At 38.4% G+C, this 25,778-nt stretch overlaps 1 protein-coding gene across 1 annotated transcript in view; it reads left to right on the forward strand.

Moving 5' to 3' along the window:
- Positions 1-9,535: 9,535 nt before the first annotated feature.
- The window catches only part of WIF1 (WNT inhibitory factor 1), a 71,122-nt gene continuing 54,879 nt past the window's right edge, over positions 9,536-25,778 (forward strand). Inside the window, exons 1-2 of the mRNA XM_037847862.1 lie at positions 9,536-10,119; positions 10,594-10,733. Coding sequence (XP_037703790.1) covers positions 9,972-10,119; positions 10,594-10,733 — 288 coding nt within the window. The 5' untranslated portion in view covers positions 9,536-9,971. The remainder of the gene's footprint in view (positions 10,120-10,593; positions 10,734-25,778) is intronic.

Below are 25,778 nucleotides of genomic sequence, written 5' to 3' on the forward strand. Positions count from 1 at the left end.
ACCAGAAATATATTTTCCACATTGTAGATTAATAAATTATCTTTTTGTTTCATCCCAGTTCTGTTTTGAGTTACTTTAGCCTGAAACAGTCTCTAAGATCATGAACAACTTGGAAGCAACAAAAGAGATTTGATTTTCCATTAACTCTGCCATAGTAATGTCCTCCCCATAGGTCTTACTTTCATAATTAGCTGATCTCCCTAGGTGAAATTTTGAATGTGTCCTTTAAAAAATTCAGTATTACATAGTTTGTAAGACAAAGGTTACCACAGGCACAAATGCTAGTCAGCATCTATTTGAGTGAAGCCAGTCACATAATCTGTTATCATTTGATTTTGATGATCTTACAAGAGGAAAGAAAATACATTATGTTCAGGTGGTCTGGGGCAAGATGCCTCAGGAAACTTGAGTTTTCTCAAATATGAGTGTGAGATGGACAAATTCAACTTTCCATGTGGTTATCAATAATTAAGAAGGCAAACTTCATAACATATCTTATAAAGTCCTTGGTAAAGTTTTTAACTTATAAAGATCATTTTTTATTATATGGGTATGGTTTCTGGAGTCACACTGTTTTCTTGAGATTCCAGTTGATGCTTCTAGGATTGCACAGATGATGAAGCTAAGCTAAAATCCCGTTGTTCACTGATGGTGAGGTTTCTATTATGATATCCAGAGGGCAGAGCAAAAGCCTCTTGAAAATAAGTTACACGGGTCCATATAAATTAATGAGAAATGTCTAAGGCAATCATACCATTAGAGCAGCCTGGATAAAGAGTAAATTTTCACAGACTTCCTGTAGTAATTTGGAAGAAACTACTAAGTTAACAAGAGGGAACCAACAATAGGTTCTTTGGATCCAAACATTGCATTAACTCTTTCAATATATACTTAACAGACACTCATGAAGTACCTATTATATGGGGCACTTTAAAGTCAAAAGTATAAACTGAAGCTGAACTGAAGCAGCTCATCAAACAAAGTGTCATCAAATACATACTCAACTGGGGGTGGGGTGGGTGGGAGGGGCTGTCCTGATTCCATAGTCTGTATTCTTTCCTTGACTCTACATTGTGTCCCAAATGGTACTAAAAGACGAAGAGATGGTGAATGTAAGCAAGACTCCAAACAGCATCCAGTTCCTTAATATTCTTGCAAAAATGTGGAAAGTCTTCGTGAAACTTGACTTTGTCAAGCTTATTGATAGCTTGATTTTATGAAATTATTGATTTCATAATGTTATTGCACTCTCCAAAACAGTCCTTGTTCTTAGGGGTACATGAGATTTTCATTCATCTCTTCACTTGAAAAAGAAATCATTAAATATTTTAAAAACAAAATCACTTTATTACTTTTCTCCTTAAGATATGTTTATTATGAAAGATTCAGACAATACAGCCAAGCAAAATGAAGAAAGTGAAAATCTCAAGTACTTAATGACCAAAATTTAATCACTACTAACAAGTAGTGTCTAGATATACACCAAATACATTAACTTATATAGAAATATTTTAAGCTATACTATAATCATCACCCTTTTCATACAAAATAATGGTGACCTCTTTTGATACGAACAAATTTGGACACCATTTTAAATTACAGCGTGGCATTCCATTGTATGATAACTTATTCAGTCTTGGTAACATCATCTCTAATTCTTCAATATTGTAAAAAGTTTGCCAAGAACATTCTTATTCACATAAGTCTTATACATATCTAATTACTTCATAAGTTCACAGAAGTTGAAGTTCTTGTTAAAGAGTATGTCCATCCAAAATGTTGATACCAAGTGCTATACTGCTTTCTGGAAAGATTACACCAGTTTATACTATCAACAATAGTGAGTGTTAGTAATTATTCCTACCTTAGCTCTTATAAAAGGTAAAAGATAACTAATCATTGCTTTAAGTTGAATATCTTTAAAATGTTAAATGACCATAGTTTTCCATTTCTTCCTTTCTTTTTTTTTATTCTCTATAGCTTTGCCCATTTTTTCTATTGTGATATCTATCTCTTTTTTTTTTTAAATTTTTGGCAAGAATTGCCTTATATCAGGAATTTTTAACCAAACATACACACACACACACACACACACACACACACACACACACACACACACACACAGGATACTATTTCTTGAATTTTTCTACCGATATTTACCTTTTATATGGTTTTTTCTGGCTCTGATATTTTCATTTAGAAAGATGGCCAAATTGGTCACCTACATTTTTTTCTAGAATGTTGACAAACCATCACACTTTCAGGATTTTTTTCCCCAAGTGATATATAAACTAGATGTCTTTGCCACACCCCCATCTTTTTGTCATCCCTGTCTCACCTGACAGAAAAAGAGTCAGGGAAAGGAGTCAGGGTTACTCCTTGGTGCCACAGTCACATTTCTATCAGCACCAAACAACTGTCAAAAAAGGATGGGTGAGAATGGTATCCCATTTCTGCCCTAGGTAAAATGGCCCCATCAAAGCAATATGTCAAAATTGCCTTGCTCCATATTTTTGTGTGGATCATTCTGAATTAAACTTCTTCATATAATATTTCCATTATCCATGGAATTTTCCAGTGCTTCAGGGTTCTGTTCTAGGATGCAGACATGGTAACATTCTGAGAGGAATGGGTGGAAAACTAGGACTCCGATTAGCTCAGAAAGCCCTCCCACTTCTCTGTACTGAGGATGGCCTCAGACCTACAGACCAGGGGGCAGCTCCACTTCTAGGCTTCTCCCAGTTTTAGCTACTCAGACCACCAGAAGCTGATATTGGGCCTCGGCAATCTGCAAAGTGTTTTCCCATGAATTATGTACTTATTATTAAATCAATGCATTTGTATTCTGAGTGCTACAGTTCTTATGTCTCTTGCCTGTAGTTATTACAGAAAAATGCACATTTGTATTCTGAGTTCCTTTCTAGCTCTTCTGTCTCTTGCTGGAGAGAAATACATTCCTAGATGGACCCCACCCCCAGCCCCAACTCTTCCCACCCACTTCCCAGTCAAACTCTCAGCTCCTACTTGATTTCTCAAGACCTTCCTTCCTGACAAAATTTCTTGTATCTCATCAGAGGATGTTTTTCCAGACTGATAGAAATTTTAATCAGAGATTTAATTGGGGCCTGACTCTTTAATAATTTAAAAAGAACTTAAGTCATCAGCAGAGTCATATGGTAAAAAGAATGTGGAGTTGGGAGTTAAACTTGCCTGAGGTTGTCCCTTGGCTCTGTGAGTATTAGCTGTGCAAGCTTACAGAAGTTACCTAATCTCATCGCAACTCTTGTATAAAATATGTATAATGATTCCCTGACAGAACTTTTGTGAGGAGTAAATTAATATAATTAATTTCTTCACATATACTAGGTATGCACAACACATTAGTATCAGTTTGTCAGGGCTGCTCTGACCAATACCACACAATGAGTGGTATGGAGCCAATACAACAGGAAAGTTTTTGGAGGCTGTAAGTCCCAAACCAAGGCATCTGCAAGGCCTTGCTTTCTCCCTGAAGACTGTCGCATTCTGGTTCTGGCTTGCTGTTGTCCTTGGGATTCCTTGGCTGCCATCTCTGCCTCCCCTCACATGGCAAGCTCTCTCTCCTTGTGTTTGTTCCTCTGGATTCTGCTGACTTCCTGCTTCTGGATCCTCTGGCTGCATCCATATTTTCCTCTCTTAATAAGGCCTCCAGTCAGGCAGATTAAGACTCACCCTCCTTCAGTTTGGATACACCTAAATAGGCTCTTAGAAGATCCTATCCATAAAGGACCTCACACACTGACTGATAATCCATAAAGGAGCCCACACACTGATAATAATACAAGAGTCCTGTTACAAATGACTTCACACCCAAAGGAATGCAGGTTAAGACTAAGAACATGTCTTTGTTGGGATGCAAAATTCAATCCATCACAATTAGCATGCTTTTTCCTTCCACAAGAATCCACTTCTATTATTTTAACAATAGCTTTAAATAAACATTTTAAGGAATATATTTTATTATAGAAATGTTATAAAATAGCAATAAGCTAGTTTGGAATATGTTATGTCCTGCCAAAAGCCATATTCTTTGATGCAATCTTGTGGGGGCAGATGTTATTAGCGTAGATTAGGTTGGAACCTATTGGTTGACTGTTTCCATGGAGCGGTGACTCAATCAACTGTGGGCAAGAACTTTGATTGGATAATTTTCATGGAGGTGTTACCCCACCCACTCAGGGAGGGTCTGAATTAAATCACTGGAGCCATATAAAAAGCTGACAAACAGAAGGAACTCAGTGCAGCTGTGAGTTACATTTTGGATAGCATCTGAGAGTGACATTTTGAAGAGGAGCTGCAACTAACAGAGGACAGAATGCCCCAAGAGCAACACTCTGGAGAATGCCATTTTGAAACAAAACCTGGGAGCAAGTAGACACCAGCTACATGCTTTCCCAGCTAACAGAAGTTTTCCAGGCACCAATGGCAATTCTTCAGTGAAGGTACCTGATTGTTGATGCCTTACCTTGAACACTTTATGGTTTTAAGATTTAACTGTGCAACCAAATAACCCCCCTTTGTAAAAGCCTATCCATTTCTGGTATTTTGCATTCTGGCAGCATTAGCAAACCAGAACAATGTGTCTTCCAAGAACTGCAAAGCCATAGTGGAAAGAGCAGCTCATCTGGTCATCAGAGTCACCCAATGCCTGGCTGCACAGCAAAGAAAATTAATAGACAGCTCATATGCAAGTTTAATTTGTGTTGAATAAATCCATAAAAAGTCTGGCAAAAAAAGCAAGCTTGATATTTTAAGCAAACGGAATTTCCAAGAATTAGATGTTTTTGTCCCGTGTTATAATATGAAGTCAGTCTGTCTTGTAAGAAAGACATAGATAGCTCTTCTTATAACTTGCTTGAGAAAAATTGAAAATGACCATGGTCTATTAGTCCCATTTGTTTACCATAAGAAAGGAAAAAATGTTACATGAGGATATCAGAGGGTTTTAGGTCAAAAGAAGGATTTCCCCAAAAGTGGGACAATGAGTGAGCAGGATGATCTGGGGATACCAGAACATATTGGAACCGGTGTGGGGGGATTTAAACTCCATGGGAAACCTGCTCATTGCTGCATGGTCTTCAGCCTTTGATCAAAATGATGAACATCTTGTTTTCATTGGTTCCTGGGAGTCGAATTACTGGCTCATAGTATTATTTTCTCAATATGTTGCCTTTTATTTATTTTTCAACAGCTTTATTGAGATATAAGTCACATGTCACACACTTAAAGTATACAATTCAATGGATTTTTTTATTGAGATTGTTCACATACCATACAATTATTCAAAGATCCAAAGTGTACAATCAATTGTCCATGGTACCATCATACAGCTGTGCATTCATCACCACAATTAATTTTTTTTTAATTTTTAGAGCATTTTCATTACTCCAGAAAAAAAAAAAAAGACAAAAAAAGGAAACTCAAATCCTCCCATACCCCTAACCACCCCTTCTTCATTATCGACTCATAGTATTTGTTTAGTACATTTGTTACTGTTGATGAAAGAATGTTATAATATTACTGTGCTGGTTTGTATGTATTATGTCTCCCAAAATGCCATTATCTTTGATGCAATCTTGTGTGGGCAGACATATTAGTGTTGATTAGATTTTGGAATCCTTTGGGCATTTCCATGAAGATGTGATTCAGTCAACTGTGGACAAGACCTTTGGCTGGATAATTTCCATGGAGGTGTTGCCCCATCAGGGTGGGTCTGAATTAAATTATTGGAGCACTATATAAGATCAGACAGAAGGAGCAAGCTTGCTACAGCCAAGAGGGACACTTTGAGGAATACACTGGAACTGAGAGAGGAGCTTCAGCTTACAGAGACATTTTGGAGATGGCCTTTGAAAGCAGACTTTTGCTCCAGAGAAGCTAAGAGAGGACAAATGCCCCAAGAGCAACTGAAAGTGACATTTTGGAGAGAAGCTGAAGCCTAGAGAGGAACATCCTGGGAGAAAGCCATTTTGAAACCAGAACTTTGGAGCAGACGCCAGCCACATGCCTTCCCAGCTAGCAGAGGTTTTCCAGACATCACTGGCCATCCTCCAGTGAAGGTATCCGATAGTTGATGCCTTACCTTGGACACTTTATGGCCTTAAGACTGTAACTGTGTAACCAAATAAACCCCCTTTTATAAAAGCCAATCCGTTTCTGGTGTTTTGCATTCTGGCAGCATTAGCAAACTAGAACAACCACCCATCACAAAAACATTTTCATCATTCCAAACAGAAATTCTGTACCTATTAAGCAATAGCTCCCCATTCCTCCTCCCCCAGCCCCTAGTAACCTCTAATCCACTTTGTCTCTATGAATTTGCTTGTTATAAATATTTTGTACAGGTGAAATTGTATATTTGCCCTTTTGTGTCTTATTTTACTCAAAATAGTATTTTAAGGGTCATCTATGATGTAGCATGTAACAGAATGTCATTCCTTTTTAAGACTGAATAATATTCCATTGTATGTATTTGCCACATTTTGTTTACCCATTCATCTGTTGATGAACGCTTGGGTTGTTTCGACCTTTTGGGTATTGTGAGTAATGCTTCTATGAAGATCAGTATAAAAGTATCTGTTTGAGTCCCTGATTTCAATTTTTTGGAATATATACTGAAGAGTAAAATTGCTGAGTCATATGGCAATTCCATGTTTAACTTTCTGAGGAACCACTAAGTAAATGTTTTTTGAATGAATGAATGAACTAAAAGGCTTTTGGAATTCCAGATATGAGATTTCTTCGTTGAATTTCCAGACTTTCTGTCTTGTCATTGATTGCCATATTCTGCCTTTTATTATGGTTACTTGTGTGATTGTCTTACTCATTTTAATAGCGCCAATGCTGCCAGAGAGGTGGCATTAAGTTTTTTGTTCTCCATGAAGTTTGATGATGTTTTTAACCACCTTGTTTTTCCTGTAGTTTTAGGATAGTGCCTTGCACACAATAGGTGTTTAATAAATGTTTGTTGAATGAATGGATAAACGAACAAATAAATGAAGTTGCCTGCAAACATAATTGGTGAGAATGAATCTCACAAGGAAAGGATGCATAATGACTAGAAAATAAGTTTGCAAATGAAATAAAGTTGCCTTGTAATACTTCCTACCACATTATTTCCAACTTTTTATCAGGTTCAAATAAATATTGGCACATTTTTATTTCAGTAGAGAATTTTTTAAAAACCTCTATTCTAAAATTTTTTAAAAAGCCTCTCTGATGAGTCCTTAACAACAGGAAGGAGAGTCAAGCCTGATTCAGCTCTTAAATGGACCTTTCCCACAAAAGATACTCTGGTATATATTATAATATATGTTTCTTCCTCCCCTTTAAAAGCAAAATGAGCTCAAATCCAGGATGTTTTTTAATAAAACTTTTTCTCTATAATAAAATAAGTGTCTACTGCTGGTGAGAAGAAAACACAAGATAACCATTCTGGGGAAAAATTTGTGCTTACAGCAACATAGATTACCATTATTATTAACACCAAATTCAATTGCTGCAAAAGAATCTCACTCAGAGGGAGTTGAATTAGTAGGGAATTTAGTCCCTCTCCACCAAAAACTAAATTTTAGGAAAGGTAGACCTTAACTAGCATTTAAGTAGAGTAACCTGTAGAGGGCGACCTTGCACCAAGAGCCACAGAAGTTTCAATAGTAAGGAAAAAATCTTCAATTAAAGCCACACTTGAGGAGTCAAAGAAAATGTCTGTGTTATGAAATTATTTTTTTTACCGGGAGAGCAATTGGCAATACATTACCAAAGTGATTTAAAGGTTGTCTAATATATTTTAATACATAAAATAATAAAATGTTTGACAAAAGGTAAATATTTTTATTTTAAAGGAAGAGTGTCTCTGAAGTACTATATGCAAACAGACTGAATCATGATTTCTTTATCAGTATGAGGCATATTGACTAAAAGAGGTATATTGACTAATAGGTATATTGACTAAGCAGAAATCAGAGTGCCTGGGATTTGAATGGCTCTGCATCTTACCAGCTGGGTACCCATAGTCAGGTTACTTGGTCTTTTGGGGCTTTGTTTCCTTATCAGTAAAATGGGAATAATAATAGCATATACTTAAAAGTGTTGTGAAGATTAAATATGTACTTAAAATTAAAATACTTTAAAAATAAAGACACTGCAAGTTCAAATCAGTCATAATTAGAAAGACTGCTCCTCTAATTCCTCCTAAAGATCATAGGTTGCATAGTTGAAGAGATTTCATAATTGGAAATGCATATTCTGTTCTTTCTAGCAACTTATGGCCTAACACTTATTTAACTTAATGCACATATCCAGCTTTTCTTTTCCTGTTTCTGTTTGTTTTTCCATCTTGGGGCATCCGCTAGTCTACAAAGGACTGAATGAAGCACCATGCCTAACTCAGATACTTGGTCTGTGGGGCATTTGTCCCAGCATCTGTTGCTAAAGAACAAAGAGCAAGTAAATAAACCTTTTCTGAGTCTGAAACCTTCGAAGTTTTTGAGAAATCTTTTGCTTCAGTTATCTTTGTTCATCCAAGGAATTAGGAAAGAAGCAAGAATAAATTCTTTTTGTTGGGGTTGGGTAGTTGGGTTATGCTGTATTCCCTACCAACCAAATAACCTTCCAAGTCCAGGTCCTTGATTTTTAGCCCCCAAAGCCCTGTGATTTCAGTACCAGCACATGCCTCCATGTTTCTTGAAAAGCCAGCAAATGTGAAGATATTCATGACTTTGGGGTGCCCCATCCCAAAATCTTTTGCTTCAGTTATCTTTGTTCATCCAAGGAATTAGGAAAGAAGCAAGAATAAATTCTTTTTGTTGGGGTTGGGTAGTTGGGTTATGCTGTATCCCCTACCAACCAAATAACCTTCCAGTCCAGGTCCTTGATTTTTAGCCCCCAAAGCCCTGTGATTTCAGTACCAGCATATGCCTCCATGTTTCTTGAAAAGCCAGCAAATGTGAAGATATTCATGACTTTGGGGTGCCCCATCCCAGGGGTTCAGGTATGCCTGGCACCCAGGTCCCGGAAAACTCTTCCAGGAGCTGGCTGCTTAGCAGAAACTGGCCTCCCCAACCCTTAAAAACATTATCCGGGATCGCCGGCAGGTGCAAACGTTTGAAAGTCCTGCGCCGCGAGCCAAGCAATCATGGGACCACTGGACGATGCACTCTCGTTTTAACTGGACAGGAACGCACAAAGTTGGAGCGAGGGACAAAGAGGACAGGGTTTGCAGAGAGTGAGAGGAATGATACTGGCGTAAAGGGAGAAGAGGAGGAAAACGCGCTTCAGTTAGCACCAGGGTCGAAATGGGAATGACTGTCATCGTTATCATCACTCCATCAAGTCCTGCCTTGTCGGCTCACGACATTTCTCTCCTCCCACGCCTCCCCCTGGCCCAAGGTGGGAGGCAAGTGAAGTCGCAGAGATCCCTTTAAGCGCCTCCTCCATGTGTGCTCGCACCCGGCGCGCGGTGCGGTGAACTCGGCCTCGCGGGGTCTCCGCGCGGCCCCGCCCCCGCACAGCTCCACAGCGCCTCCCAGTGGTGCCCGCCTGGGCCTCGCGGACCCCACTCGGGTCGCACTTAGCTCGCGCCAGCCCTTCCCGCTTTTCCTGTCGCTGTATTTAACCCTCGAACCATCGGCCTCGTGGCTAGTGCTGGCATTTCCTGCTCTGCCTCGCTTTCCCCTTTGCCTGGCTTCTGTCTCTGCCTTGCCGTCTCCCTCCCGCGCCCCCTCCTCGCTCATCCTTCCCTCCTCCCTCCCTCCTCGGGCTCTCCCAGGCTCATTCACATCCCAGCCAGGAGGCTACACGCCCAGCCGTCTAGCGGGAACAGCTCCGGCTCAGGGAGCTGAAGCCGAGCCGAGGGCAGAACGGCCACAAGTTGGATAGGTGCGACAGGAGTTTCAGCGGCGAGCGCCACCGGCGAGGAGGTCCCCAGCAGCATGGCCTGGAGAAGCTCCTTCCCTGCCACCGCGTTCCGGCTCTGGAGCATCCTCTCGTGCCTGCTCGTGCTGCGGGCGGAGGCCGGGCAGCCGCGGGAGGAGAGCCTGTACCTGTGGATCGATGCTCAGCAGGCGAGAGTGCTCATAGGTAAGGCTCCCTCGCCCAGCCTTCCCCTGCAGGTGTCTTCACTCTCTCCGCTATTCCACCAGAGAAGGAGGGATGCATGCATTTGGCATGCTTTTAAACCTTAATTTCAAGGAAGATTACTTTTTTCTTTCAATAATATATTTTTCCATCTGAAAACCTACGTACTCCTCTAAGAAACCAAAGCTGAGCTAGATCCGGCGGTATCTAGTTTTTAAAACCATTCGTTTGTAGGTGGACTCAGCATTTGTTTGCATCAGTTAACTCCATGTCTACTTTTTTCTGAGAGTATATGTCTATCGGCATTATTCTTATCGCATACAGAGGGAAATTAATGAGTTGTTGGCGCCAAAGGCAGGTGTTTTTATGGAAAGAAATGATCCATAGTAATTATTTGGCTTTCTGTTCGCATGCAACTTCTGTTTTGGTTCCTCACATCCACTCATTTTGATAGTCTTGTTTAATTTTTAAAAACAGGATTTGAAGAAGATATCCTGATTGTTTCAGAGGGGAAAATGGCCCCTTTTACACATGATTTCAGAAAAGCACAACAGAGAATGCCTGCTATTCCTGTCAATATACATTCCATGAATTTTACCTGGCAAGCTGCAGGGCAGGTAAGTTTTGATAGCAGGAAAGGTGGAGAAATTACTTAACATTTCCACTGGCTGATGGCGGGTAGAAATAGTGAGTATTCTGGTGCATTTCATAATTTTTAAGAATAATTTCTCATCTGATCGCCAAAGCAAATAAAGAATTAATTCCCATTTACTTAGAATTGTCATATAAATTAAAGAATCCCCGAAGAAAAGATTAAGTAATGTGCCAACACTGACTATTTTGCTAAACTCAGTGTCTTCAGGCTTCAGGAAATATAAAAGACTTCAGAGACCAATTTACTGGTTTCTGTGATCACTGACATTAAAATTTAACAGAATGTTTAAAAGACCTTTTTTCCATAGTATGAGCTACTGACATAACAGTATTTATACTTTTCAACAAATTTTAAAGTATGTAAGTATTTTTGACATTGCACATTTTAAAAAATTTTACATTGAATGTTATTCATTGCAATGTGACACCATGTATTTCTGGTAGAACTTCACATACTCAAAAAAGTGTCATGTGAGAAAGTTTGTAAAATATTGCAGGCTATTGATTATTTTAAAGGTACCAGCTTAAACACTTTCATGTGGAAAAGAAAATTGCAATTAATTTGTATGAAAAAGCATTCATTTTTTCACTTAGCACATTTGCATCTTTTATGTTACCTTTTGTATATTTTCAGTATAATAATAATGACCTCTAATTTTGGAAAGAAAGGGAAAACAAAATGCTTCTGTCAGTTTAATTTCTTTTATGCAATTGGAGAATTTACTCTAGAGGACAATTGGTAAGTATTAAATTCTTTTGCTCATTAGTTGGTAAAATAATGCCTGCTATGAAAATCATTGTAATTATAATTAAAATCACATTTTCAAAAGGTCCCTTTTATTCTAAAATTACTTAAATAGTTATATTCATGGAGAATGTGATCCAGAAAACACTTTATGAAAAGTATCTATTTTGAATTGAGAAACCACTTTGGTTCCCTCTAATTACCCTATTATAGAATGGGCATGACCATTTTAGCTCCATCTTTTTTTTCCATATGTTCTCTTTTGTTCTTTCCTAAAATAGATCAAGTATAGATACTTAAACATTTACATTGCTTTGTGATTAAAAAAAATAAACATTTTAGATCCACCGAAGCTTGTAACAGGAAGGTCTTCTATTCTAATATCCCTATTTTTCAGATAAGTTCACTGAGGCTTTTATTGCTCTATACCAGGATTATTCCTTTTCTCTATGAAGTATCTTCATAGGCAGTTTATGTAACATTAAGTTTGGAATATTGTGAAATCAGTAATAAATCATTTAAGTAGTTTTTTATTGCCTCCTTTCCTTTTCACCTGAACTTATTTACTTTGTAGTTGACCACTAGTCAGATGTTCTCCATAATAATTCTGTATTTTTAAAAAGAACACTTTTTGATCTTATGGCAGAACCATTAGAAGGTAGCTTGAATTGCACCGCCTAGCTGAAAGAGTTTGGTGACTGTAGTAGAAAGAGAATATGTCAACAGCTCATATATAAATATAAATATAAATGTACATAGTATATGAGTGTGTCTTCTTAAGATTGGAATTTGAAGCAAATCCTTCCCTTTATTCCATTTTATCTCCCCTGTTCCTTTATAGTATAGTGCATATTTACAAGCATTGGCATATTGCTAAGTGTCAAAATGGATTGATACATCAAACAATCTCAGAGCTATTTCTTGTAAGGGATTAGGGAAAATTGTGGACCTGCCATAGAGATGAAGCCTCTAGCATTTTTTTTTGTTTCCTGCTTAGGTTCCAGTTACCCACGTGGATTTGCACTTGCAGAGGGATGTTAGCACCTCACTTAAGTTACTGTGCCCATCTCTCAGCTCTGTCTGTTCTGGATAGGTTTCCACAGGTTGCTACGTGAGATCTGGTGTCTGTTTTTGTTTGTTTATTTTGGGGGAGAGGAGGATCTACACAATGCCAAACAGCAAGATATTTTAAAATGTTATTTAAATATGATTGATTTCACTCAGTATAGTTATGTGATTCCAGCAGCATCACATTTTTTGAAATGCATGGAAACTTTGAAGATGGGAATAATAATGACTTCAGTATCAGTTAAATATTTTGAAAGGCATCTATGGCTAAAGCTGAGCCACATCAAAACATCTATATGGAAAATGAAAAAAAAAAATCACTCCATTATCCAGTTATTTCACCCAAATGATAGCTTATGTGTTTCAAAAATACATAAGCAAAATATGTTGCTGCTTAATGAAATTTTAAACTTTACATTTAGGTGTTTTGGCAACACATGGACAAAGTCAAAATAACTTTAGGATCAAAGAGCTAGTGGAGACAGTAAGATGTTATTTTACTTCCAATGAATGATTACTCCTGTAACCCAAGGTGTTCTCAGGCACATTTAAAATACATTTCATATTCTACTTCAAACGAATGCAAATCAAAATTATGGTGAGATTCAGCCCCCTACTTCAAGTTGGCCAAATTAAAAAAAAAAATGTTTTTACTGTCGGAGATACGTGCATACTTATATGCTGTTGGTGCATATGTAAACTTTTTGCAGGGCAATTTGACTCTGATGGCAAAAAGGCCTGATATAGAATCTTTGGGAAATTTTATTTCCAAAGATTGATTCTAAGGAAATAATCATGGATATGTATAAAATTTAAGTATAAGAATGTTCCGCATCATGATGATTATAAAGGTAAAAACTATACAACATATGGGTCTAACAATATTGATTTACCCAGGGAGTACACAATGAAACAGCATTTTGGTTCATGCCATGGAAAGATATCAAGACAAATTATGTAGAATAGCCTGTTATAACATTGTATATTCTGTTTGATTCTATGTATTTTGTCTGCAAAATACATAGGCAGACATAGAAAAAACATATGGTAGCATATCCACCAAGATGTTAGCATCAGTAACATCTGCTTATATTACTTTTTCCACAATGAATATGTATTGATTTGGAATTTAAAATTTTTTTTACATTAAATGTGTGTGAAAGTTGTACTTTAGAGTTAAAATCTGTATGATGTTCTATATTATATTTTTCAATGTTTATTATCTAGTATCATTTTTACACTACCCCTTACTCAACAAAGTGGCAAAACGTATGGTTTTCATGGGTTGATCATAACTAAGGTGCCCAAAGCAGTCATTTTGCTTATCTGATTCTCACTTACCAGTTTCTTTTGAGGTCCCCCCAAATTGGCTTTGGAGGCCTTTCCTGCCTGAAATAACTTTACCTGACCTCTCTCTCCCTGCAGTTCTTATTTTCCATGGAAAACCTTGCTTATACTTTATCTCCTATTTAAAATGCTCATTTTCTGACATGACCTTTTCTCAAGGCTTTGTAGATGAGAGAAGGGTTTCCACTAAAGAGGCTTAAAGGATTTTTTGTAATTAAGGGAAAATACCCTTTATAACCGTATATAACTTTTTAATAGTTGATATTTTTCAATGAGGCACGACTTACTCTAATTTTTTTCCCTACAATTGAGACATTACACTTAGGCAGGTACCACGAGCAACCATTCTGGCTTTCTAAACTAGGCATCAATTATACATTTTATTTGGAAAATAACTTTTTCTAAACACAATGGCTTGCAAATAAAAATTTAATGAGACACTTTGATAGACAAATCTGAATTTTAACTGTTGGACACCACTGCTTATTTCCATATGAACTAACTTGGTATAAGGCCAAAAACATTGTATTCGTATATTTTGCCGTCACACAGACTTAATCTTAGTAACTACAATATGTTCTATCACCTGCATAAAGATGCTAAGTTTCTTTGTATCAAGTGCCTAGTTAATTGGGCATCTCTTTTTATGTTGATGTTTTAGCAGTGGTGATGGATTTATGCTGAACTATCTGTACTAGTTTTCCAACCTCCTTGTGGCCAGAGGCCTGGATTTATGATATGGTTGGCAAGGATTGGGGTAAAATCTGTGTTGCTGGGTGAAGACAACCAGCCAATATTAACTTCAAACCCTCCACTTGGATTCCTAAGCAAGCTCTAGCCATCTGTACCAACAAGTCTAGATCTTAGAGTAAGCTTTTTATTGTGTACAGTGTGCAGAATTCTTATAACCACTAGAAGTCAGTGATGCAGCTTCATTTTTCTCAATTTCAAGATGTTTAAAAAAACCCTTAAAAGTGTTGCTGTGGATACAGGAAAGAAAGGTGAGGATTTTGGCTGCTGCTGAGTGTGGGGTGGAAAGTCAAGTGTGTACTGTGAAATGATTGAGTGTATTGGATTAAATGGCAGAAATGTGTTCGTTTTTATGCGTGGTGACAGAAAATACTAGGTATACTGAAGATACAGGTTATCAAGTGACACATTTTCCAACATGTAATAGTAGTTATAAATGAGTTCATGACCCTTATTAGCTTCCTATCAATTAAAAAAACACTTCTTGAATTATTGAAAACTGCCAGAAATTAAAAAATAATAATAATAATATCAAGTATAAGAAAAGCTAGACTAGAGAACTTTATCTGGATAGGTGCCTCTGTGAATGATTCCAGACAGTAGCACTCAAATTCAGCTTTAAAGTGAATAAAATACCATTGGAAAGAAGTGAAATCTGAAACAGGCCACTTCCTGACAACAGACTCAAATTTTTACTAATTAAAAAACAAAATCAATCCATCTATAGACATGTTTCTGTAATATCAACTGGATAAGCCAATTCTGTCATTAAAATGCCCCTAAAGCCATAGATAGCTTGTTTTTTCAAGATGGTGTTTGATATTATGTAACCTGGGTCTCATTAAATTGGCTGCACTTTGCAGTCTCAAATTTCCTGGTTGAGTTAAGGAGACCTGTACTCAAATATTTTTTTCCTTCCTTTCTCTTCTTCACAAAAATCAAAAAAAAAAAAAAAAAAACAATAGAGAGTGAATTTTGATTCATGTGCTTCCTCTCCCCCTTCAAAGAAACTGCCAAACACCCTCAAACACCTTCCAACCCTGTAGAATGGTAACACTTATTATTATTTAGATCCCTTAATGTGTACTGTCCACATTTTTTCCTACTGAGTTATGATTGTTTTGGAAGTTACAACCCAAGTGGTTGTATACCTTTGCAACTCCTGGGTTCTGGAGCCATACCTTCATGGTGGTTTTATATCACCAAATGGAGGAAATGCCTCGTTTTCTGACCCCTGCTCCATGATTTCAAAGTGGGAATGTGAATATGTTTACATACTGTGGGCATGCTTTTTTTAAAAGGAGGTACTCATATCAAAAGCACAGCTTTAAACCTTTAATGTTTATATTCTGTTGTGCTGTGGTATTTTTGCGTTGTGCTGTTGTGGACATGCCACTAGGGATCAAAGAGTAATTCTGCAGAAAGCCCATTTCATTTAGCAAAGCAGGCATGTGCCAACCATCTGTTCTATCTGCTGATAGAAAACAGCAGTAAGTTTCTCAAACTTTTGCCAGGAAAAAAGGGGGCTTTATTGCTTAGAGGAGATGAGTTACAAGGCACCTTGTAAGCCACATCTGGTTCCATAGCGATTTACATGGCATAAATGTAAACTCCACTGTGTCTTCCTTACATGGTGGTGTAAAGGCACGTAAACACACCCTTCACTGGTATCCTCTGTGTTTATTCTTGACCTTAAATTGCTTGCACAAATAAAAAAAAAATGTTAAATTGTTGTGGTGAAGTGTAGAAAAACGATATTCAATAAAGCATTTTGCTTTGGGCTAAACGCATTTAACTTAAATGTCCCTGATGAATATGATGGATGTTGGAGAGAAAAACTTGGGGGATTAAGAATTTAGTGAAAATGTCTTTCATCCTGTTACTGGATCACTGGATGAGACCATGTCAGATCAGGGCTTATCTTGCCATGGTAATTTAGCCAACTTGCCACACTTGCCGCTCTGGGAGTGACTTGGTTACATTCTCATGAGCCCTTGGTGGATGGGGAGTTGTTCTCCCTTACAGCTTTTCTCTCCAATTCAAGCATTCAATCAACAATCACAGTCGCTTAGCTAGAAGCTGAGCATTTAAATATGAATAAACATGGTCCTTGCCCTCAGGGAGCTTAGAGTCTAGCAAACAAAATTCATCACACTCATCCAAATAAGGTTAAAGTACAGGATTGGCTGAGAGCACAAAAGACACCACTCTTTTCCTATCTTGGGGGAGGGAGGGAGCCAGAACGACTTCACTGCACTGAGCTCATGGAGTAGGTGATGTTTGAATTGAATCTTAAAGGATGAATAAGCGTTCACCAGATCTGAGAGAATAGGAAGTCCAAATGCATGGAGGTCTTACAGGGAAATGCATGTTCTGTGAACATGAGGGTCCTTGAGGGACTGTGAGGGTATCTCATCTAAAGGGTAATGGAAACCCAGTGAAGGGGATGTCAGGGTCAGACAGTGGGGAAAAGTTCTAGGGGAGGAGAAGGGGAAGATAGAAACACTACAGGGAGGTTTCTCTCTTCTCTACTGTGGAGAGATTGGACTCAACATATTGCAGGTGTGTCCCTGGCATGCATTTAGTAAATTTGGTTATGTGGTGAGTGGACAGCAGTTTTTCTACAACCGTCACTCAGGTCTTCAGTTTCTTACTAAACTTTCAGAGAGTTTATGATGATTAGTTGCAGTTCTGGGTTGATTTATTTTAGGTGAATAGGACATGGAACAATTAAAAAATTGCTTTTGGTGAGTTTGTAGAACTAAAAAAGCTACCTAAATTTCCATTTCTAATGGAAACTAGAATTTTGAACTTAATGTAAAAGGGAGCTTAAATGTGGAAAATAATATGTTAATTTGAAAAATAATTGACTTAGCATCTATTCTCAACTCCTATATGCCCTTTTTAAGTATTAGAAAAAGAACAATAAATGTATGGAAATTAAGCTTGGCAGGTGCCGTCAGCTTAAATAGTGAGAATTGAATATTTGAAATGGTTTATCTAAAATAAGCCTGCTTTTCAAGTATTTTATTTTCTTTAAATCTTTTATTAGCTAAAACTCTAAAGTCACAGGAAAGTCTCTATTCTTCTCTGTTTTCCCCTTGACCTTATAGACATATGGATATCTATCCTTCTGGGCTGTACATTTTATTGTCTTTTTAGATTTTATGGATGAATGATAAAAGACTCTTAGAAAATGCCAGTATCTTTTGAAACCCATTTGCCTGAACAAAATCTCACAGAGCAGCTGTGGTTATGGGCATAGGACAAAGGGACTGATTAGGGAGTGAGTTATTAGCTGGCTACATGAAAAAGGAGATGAACACAGTCCTTCCTTAGCTACTCTTGGCCAGAACTCATATCATGCTCTGGGAGTAACAAATGGGTAAGGACCAATTCCCTGCCCTAGAGAAAATCAGGAACTAACTGGAGAGTTGGACATATAAACAGATCATTTTAATAATTTTTGGTAAGTGGTATTGTCAGAGTACTGAGTTATTCCCAGGTTATAGTGAGAGCCGAGAGGAGAAGTAACTTCAGAGGTGAGTCTGACTATGAGTTAGCCAAGTCAAAATGTGGAAGAGAAGCTGTTTTTAGAGAAGGGAGCTAGCTTGAGGCAAGGCACAGAGACAAGAAACAGAGTTTGGTTTAGCTGCAGTGTACTGTGCAAGGTGAGAAGTGGAGAGGTAGGCAGGAGCTAGATCCTAGAGGGCTTTGTGCATCACATTAAGGCATTGGGATTTATTCTGTAGGCAACAGAGAGTCAGTCAATGGATAGCTACAAAGCAGAGGACAATAGGTCAGAGTTACCTTTTCAAATCACCCTGTCACCAGGGTGGAGGATAGCTTTAATGTGAATTTACCTGAAGGGAGAGAGATCAGGGATGATGAAAATGGAGATTGGGTTTGAGGAAGAGGGAGAAATGTATTAGAGAAGTATTTAGGAGATGAAGTCTTGGTGATAAGTATAAAGGGTGTCTTATTTCCTCTGCTCTCTGCTTCACTAACTTGGCAATAGCCCTATTAGCCTTTCTGCTCCCCTTCCCCTGAGCTCCCTCCTATCTCAGGGCCTTTGCACCAGAAGTCGCCTCTGTCTAGAATGCACACCTGCTCAATTCCTGTGTGGCTCACCTCCTGGCTTCCTCCATGTCTGATCCAACTTCCCTGGAGAGACTTTTCCTGATTGCCCTCTCTACAACAGCCACCTCCCAACCCATCACTCTGAGTCTCCTCTGCTGTACGTTTCCTCACGGCACGTAGAACAATTGATAGCACTTCATTATATCTGGCTTTAGTGTTTGACTCTCCCATTCGAATGGAAGCTCATGTGAGCAAGCACTTTGTCCTGTGCACCACGTATATATATATATCTCCAGGTCCTGGAACAGCTCCTGACACACAGCAGACATTTGATAAATATTTGTTGAATGAATGAATAAATAAGGCAGGTCCCACTCTCATTCCTATTTCACAGATAAGGCTGCAGAGGCACCGAGGAACCAAGGTCACACAGCTAGTAAGTAGCAGAGCTGGGATTCAAACCTAGGCATCAGCACCCAGGGCCCTCCCTCTGATAAGTGCTCTGGTACACAGAGGAGGAAGCAGCTAATTTTGGCTGGGGGATATGGGAAAGGCTTTACAGGAGAAGATGTAACAAGTAAACTCTTCAACCTGCTGATTTGGGAGAAGGGTATTCCACAGGCAAAGGCAAAAGAGTTGTGAAAGTGGGTTCTGGAAAAGGTTAATGGTGCCCAAGGCTGGGGCTTGATGTGTGGAAAGGAGAGTATCGGGTGGGGAGTGGGGAGTGGGGAGAAGGTAGCTGGGCATTCGGAAGAGGCTAGATGGAGAAACACTTGAGCCTTTGGAAAAGGTCACTTAACCTTTTTGTGCCTCAATTCTTTTATCTACAAGAAAAGCAGCTTGTATTATCTCTAAAGTTCCTCAAAGTTCTAAAATATCATGATTATATTTCCTAAGTAAAGCATCTTCAATCATTTAATAATCATGGTAAAATCTTTATACAAAATGCAGTATCTGTTCCTAGATTTTGAAAAATCAAGACACTAAGATTCTTCTTTCCCAAATTGTCTTATTTGTTATGAAATTATTAAAACATCCACCTCAGAATACCCCTTGGTTTATCCTATGTTAATAATAATAGCCAATACTTGTATAGTTGGTTGTTTCATAGTTGTTGATTCTCACAACCCCAAGGTAGGCACTCTTATTATCCCCACTGTATAGATGAGGAAACCAGGCCATAGGGAAGTTGCTCAAGACTTCACAGTTAAGAATATTTATGCATACACTTGCATGCTCAGAGATCTTCCTCAGACCTGCTCCATTACTATTTGGAATATCTTATCATTTGAAAAAGAAAAAAAAATTATCAATGTTTACGGTGTCCTAAGTCCTGAGAATACAAATTTTAATTGACCTAACTGCCTTACAGGAATTCACCAGCTGAGAGGGAAGACTGTCCTATCAGTAAGGCAGTCATAATAATTGTGGTAACTTCTCAGGGCCAACATGCAAAGCTGTAGAATGTTTTTCATTGCACATGGAAACCTGATCAAGGGGCAAGTGGGGGCTGAAATGGCCACACTTCACTTGTCAAGTCTTATACCCTGACACAGAGGGGGGCACTTTTACCTAATTTGCACAAAAATTCAAAGGGGCTAGCCATGGCCCCCATAAATTCCCTAAGAAAAGTCCTATGAGAGCATAAAGCCAGAGGATTTTGCCTTTGATAAGGTAAATTTGCAATTACTTATCTGCTGGAGAAGACATCACAGAGGAATAAACATTTGAGGTGGGTCATGAAAGATGTTTAGGAGACAGAGTGGTCAAGGGGTGTGGGAGTGGGCTGGGCATTCTTTGTGTATAAAATAGCCCATAGGGACATACACAGGATTGAGAACTGTTGGTGTAGGTGAAGAATTACTAATTCAAAACGGTTAGGTATTATGAAACAGAACAGAGGAATATGCGTCTAAAAAACATTTTGGGAAATATTATGTATGCCATAGTGGACTTTGTCTTATAAACATTGGAGAGCCAGTGAAAGTTCAATAATAGACAGATAACAACATTGTAGCTGTATGGAGGATAACTTTGACGGCAGATGGAGGGCAGATGTTGGGGTGCCTGAGGACTAAGAGCCAATTAGGGACTTATTTAAGGTACCATAAGAGTGATAAGATCCTGAACTAAGGCAGGCAGTAGGGAAAGAGAGGAAGGTACAGACTCTAGAGATATCTCTCAGTGTAATTGACAAGTCTTACTGAATTTGGGTGCTAATTGAAATGAGGGAATAGAGGATCACTCTGAGGATTATGGGTGGATAGTGATGTCTGAACTGAGAAATTAATTACATGGAGAAGAGCAGAAGAGTTTGGGATGTAAAGAACAGTGAGGTCGGTTTGGAACTTGCCAAACATGAATTTCTGCTGAACATCCAGATGGCAAAATCTGGTGGGCAGTTGAAAATTTGAGTCTGGAGCTAATATATGAGGTGGAGAATAGAAATATTGATTTGGGAGACTTTGGATCTCTCTCCCTTCCTTCCTTTTTTTGACCCCAATAAATATTTATTGAAGGCCTACCTTATGCTAAAGTTTATGCTGAATGCTGAAAAAACAAATGCAAATTGGATATAAACGTTACCCTCAAGGAGATCACGATCTAGTATGGGTAAAGATTTGATCTCAAATAACAGTAATACAATATTAAATGTGTTATAAGTGCAATATGAACGGGAGCTATGAGAGTACCTAGGAGGGAACCTCAACTCTTTTGGAAGAGGAGTGGATCATCTACATAAGGTTCCTGGTATTTTTCAGGGCACACCATGAGACCTGCGAAACTAAGTTGTGCACATTTGGGACGACTTTTTTCTCTGCTTAACTTGCAGCGTGTTTATGTACTTGAGATAGTTGGTCCTGAAGTATTATGCCTTATACTTGCCATTAATGTTTTGGAAATGAATCTGACAAACGTCACCATAACACTAGGTGACAGAGCAAATGAGCTCTCCTAAATGAAAAGTCTAGAACAACTCTTGAGGAAACTAGCTTGTGGGAGCTGAGGATGGCCCTGAATAAACTTACTCTGTAGGGCTTGCTAGGATGCATTGTTTCCAAGGGCTATTTCAGAATCAGTCATAGATGCACCATTGGGAGGATTTACATCTGAAGTCAGCTCCATGTAGGACATCTCTTATTTAAGACAATGACCAGATGGATTCCCCCCAAAGACTTGTAGAATTAAGCTGATATTTGGCTTTTGAGTTCTTACTGAAGCTGTTTTATTCCTATCATTTGAAAGTTCAACCAATATTCCTATTTCCAGCTGAAACTTATTTAGGATTTGAGATTTTCTTTTTCATACTGCTGTCACAGCAATAGCCCAGCAGATGGCAATGTAAAAGTTACTTCTCTGTGGAATTTTCCACCCTAACATTTTTTAAGACTGTGGGTATTCTCTACAGAGGCTCATTTGGGGGGGTACTGTGATCTTCATTTACTTCATTTTCAATAGGCCATTAATATATTCAGTAAGTTAGAAAATAAACTCTCAAGTTCAATGCCACTGAATTCATTAAAACGCATATATTTGAAACTCATCCTAAATAAATATAAAAATGTAAACTATCCAAATCATTATACACTGATTGCATATTTCTTCCTTTTAAACAATTACTCAAATTCAGGCAGAAGTCAAGTTTTGGGTTCTCTCTCCACATTCACCCAATTTTTTCTTTGCCTTCTCTGGCTATCTCTTTAGAAGTCACAGAAGAGCAGACTTGGAAGAGATCCCAGAACTCATCCAGACCAACCTTTTTCTGAAGCTTCCATGAATTGAGATCTCCCAGTCTCTGGTTGAATACACCCAGTGGCAGGGAGCTTATTAAGGCAGTCGTTTACATTTTTGGATTGTGTTAATCATAGAAGTTGTTCTTTGTAATGATCTAAAACCTGCCTTCCCTGTGTAACCTGAATATCCCCAGACATTAGCAGTCTATGGACCCTAAAGTTTACTGACTTTTCCCTTTCATTAGAGTAAGGGTCATTTACTCCTACTCCTTCCTTAGCAAAGATCAGCTATTTCTGTGGGCTCCTAGGAAGGTTCAAGACATGCCATTCCGGAGAGAGATGCCTTAACCTCTGCTGCTACCACAGTGGACCTAGTGAGAACACTGCTTTTCAGGTTCAAGTGCAGCTGCTCCCTGCCCCCTGAGCTATAAACACTCAAGAGTCTGAACTGGGTATTATTTGTCACAGGCCTTGGAGCAACTTGGCATTTTGTCCAGAAAAGGGAAGTCTACCCCTTTCCTCAATTCAGCATTGAACTTTGTCACTTGGGACTTTAAAGTAGCACGGCTTAACACCCTGACCCCAAATGAAGTCCACTGTTAAGTTCCCGCATAGAAGTGACACCTGGTCTTTAGGGCCAGTCCTTAGAATATTCCTATACAATTATGTGCCTCTACCTCCCATGCCCTTTATTCCCCAGGCAACAGTAAAAACAAACTCCCCATTAACAGGTTCCCTGAATCCCATGTCTGCTAGGGAGTAACACAGACCACCAGAGGCACAGCGGAACTCCAAATCCCAGTTGAGGCTCTGCTGGGATACCTGGTCACATCTGTAATTCCTGGACTTGGTCCTCTTCCTGAGCTCTGGAACCAGTTGGAGTATCTTAACCCCTTTATCATGGGCAGCCAATCCATTGGCATTTGAGGACTGCTCATCTCTCCTCCAAGTCTTCTTTTCTCCATGCCAAACATCCCCAATTTCTTCAGCTACTTCACGTGAGCAGTTTTGCATTTCTCCAGCATTCTGGATCTTCTCTCCAAAGAGTCAATATCCCAGAGGTAAGCTTTCAACCTTGACTCCTAAATACTTATCAACATTGTAACATCTTCACAGGTGGCATCTACTGGTAGTTTACTCTTTACACTCTGATGAGAAAAGGCTTAACTGCTAGAATTGGAGATAAACTCTTACAGAGTTGTGAAATCATCTTTTGGTCTATAAACCTTGTGTGATAAACTAAAGAAGAAAAAAGGAAGGGGACAGAAAGAGTAGAAAAAGTAGGAGGAGGAAAAGAAAAATAGCTAGCATTTCTTAAGTGTATTTTATATGCCAGTCATTGTGCTAAGCTCTTTTCATCATTATTAAATTTTTAGAGAGGCAATTTCGTTTGGAGAGTCCTATCTTCCGAGGCAAATATCAAATCATTAAGTCAAGATCTAGTTTAGAAGCCAAATACCCTAGTCAGCACAACAGAAGAAATACAAAATCCACTTGGCTTCAGATGGCATGAATGTCTTTGGTTCCTAAAGATCTTGGATATCTGCAGGATTGTGTTTGGAGAGTTATCATTGCTTGCCCTGTTTTGTCTGGGGTTTAAGGAAACATTTACTCATAAACTGAGGGGAAAGTGTGAATGGGTACAACTCTCCTGAATTGAGGTAAGGGGTGTTCCATCATTCTCCTAATAGCAGCAATACCTCTCATTTATATTGCACTTAATAGTTTATAAAGTGCTTTCATTTATATTATCTCATGAGGTTCACCACATCCTCCCAATAACTGTGAAAAATCGTGCATTAATGAAACTGTAGATAACTAAATATAAGGAATAACTGATAATTTTCAGTGAGTAGCCTTTGGCCAGAAGTAAAATAATTCAAACCTGATCTTTAATAGCTGTGCATTTTTCTATAATGCACAAAAACTTGTGTGTGTGTGTGATTTTATAGAAATGCTTTTGCCTTTCAGTAAAAGTAAATAAGAACCCCTTAATGAATGCTATTTGAATTATAATGAAACATTTTCATTGGAAAATATAAGCAGATTTCTATTCCATTCCATAGTGAACATAGAAATAATTAATCTTTATCTGTCTTTCATACTGGGTTTTTCAGATATTTTTTGCAGTAACTTGAAAAAGTTTTATAAATAACTTATTTTTCCCTCTTACTGGAGCTATCAATTCCTTGAAAAACTCTGTATACCAAAACTTTCCTAGATTGGTAATTTACATGCTTGTAGAAAGTAGTTTCCCTCAATAAAACATTTCAGGTTAAGAGAGGTGATTGTATCTGCCCTTTTGAGTGGGACACAGGGCAAGGACTAGGATGAAGCAAATGAGGGGCCCGGGGTTCTTGTGCAAGCCTAGGGGTCATTGCCTCTAGAAATTTTGTGCTCTGGGTGCCTTGCTTGCCCCAAATGTAATGGAGAGATCACCATATATTCTCTCTTAGCTGCCTTATAGTGGGAGAAGCTGCTGTGAAAGAGAGGTAAAGGCAGCATGGACCAAATCATGATCAACTTAAAACTCTTGGACCCTTGTTTTCTTCGAGTACTAAAAGGAAATCATTTACCTTTTACAGTAGCAGCAGAACAGAGCTGCATAATGTGTGCAAAGTACTTGATACATAGTAGACACTGAAAAAGTAGGGTCTTTTCTTCTCTTTCTATTAATGAGCTGCTAGTGCTAGGGGGAGTCATGAGGCCAAAGAAAGGAAATCTGCCAGGCCCAAAGCTGGGGAGTACGCTGGCAGGATGCCCAAATTCCACTCGAAGTGATGGGGTCCCCCTCTCTGAACTCAGGGTGTCTCACTGAGCTGGCCTTGGGAGGCCTGGCTCCTGGCCCACCTCCCACATCAACTATCTGGGACCTCAGACAAGTATTTTGCTTTCTTTCTCATCTATAAAATAAAGGGGTTCCTTTCAGTTCTAAAATGTCTGTGATTTATTATTCATCATTATCATTTCCACATTTGTCTTAGTTTTGTGTTTGAATTCAAATCACAGTAAGAAAAATAGCTTGGGCAGTATGATTAATTATAACAAAAATAAAACACTCTTTGAGTAGAATAAACTTTTCAAAATACCATTTACCTGAATAATGTTGGTAAAACTACTAAAATCTACTTTAGGCAACTTTTATCTGGTTTTCTTATTAGCTTGGTTTCAGTTCATTCAATGTTGTTAATAAACTGAGTTTCAGAGTTAAACTCGGAGGCAGATAGGACAGCTACATTACTAATATTTACTAAGACCTTCTCTAAATGGTAGCTCCTTTTTAG

Source organism: Choloepus didactylus, chromosome 8, assembly GCF_015220235.1.
Source record: "Choloepus didactylus isolate mChoDid1 chromosome 8, mChoDid1.pri, whole genome shotgun sequence".
NCBI lineage: Eukaryota > Metazoa > Chordata > Mammalia > Pilosa > Megalonychidae > Choloepus > Choloepus didactylus.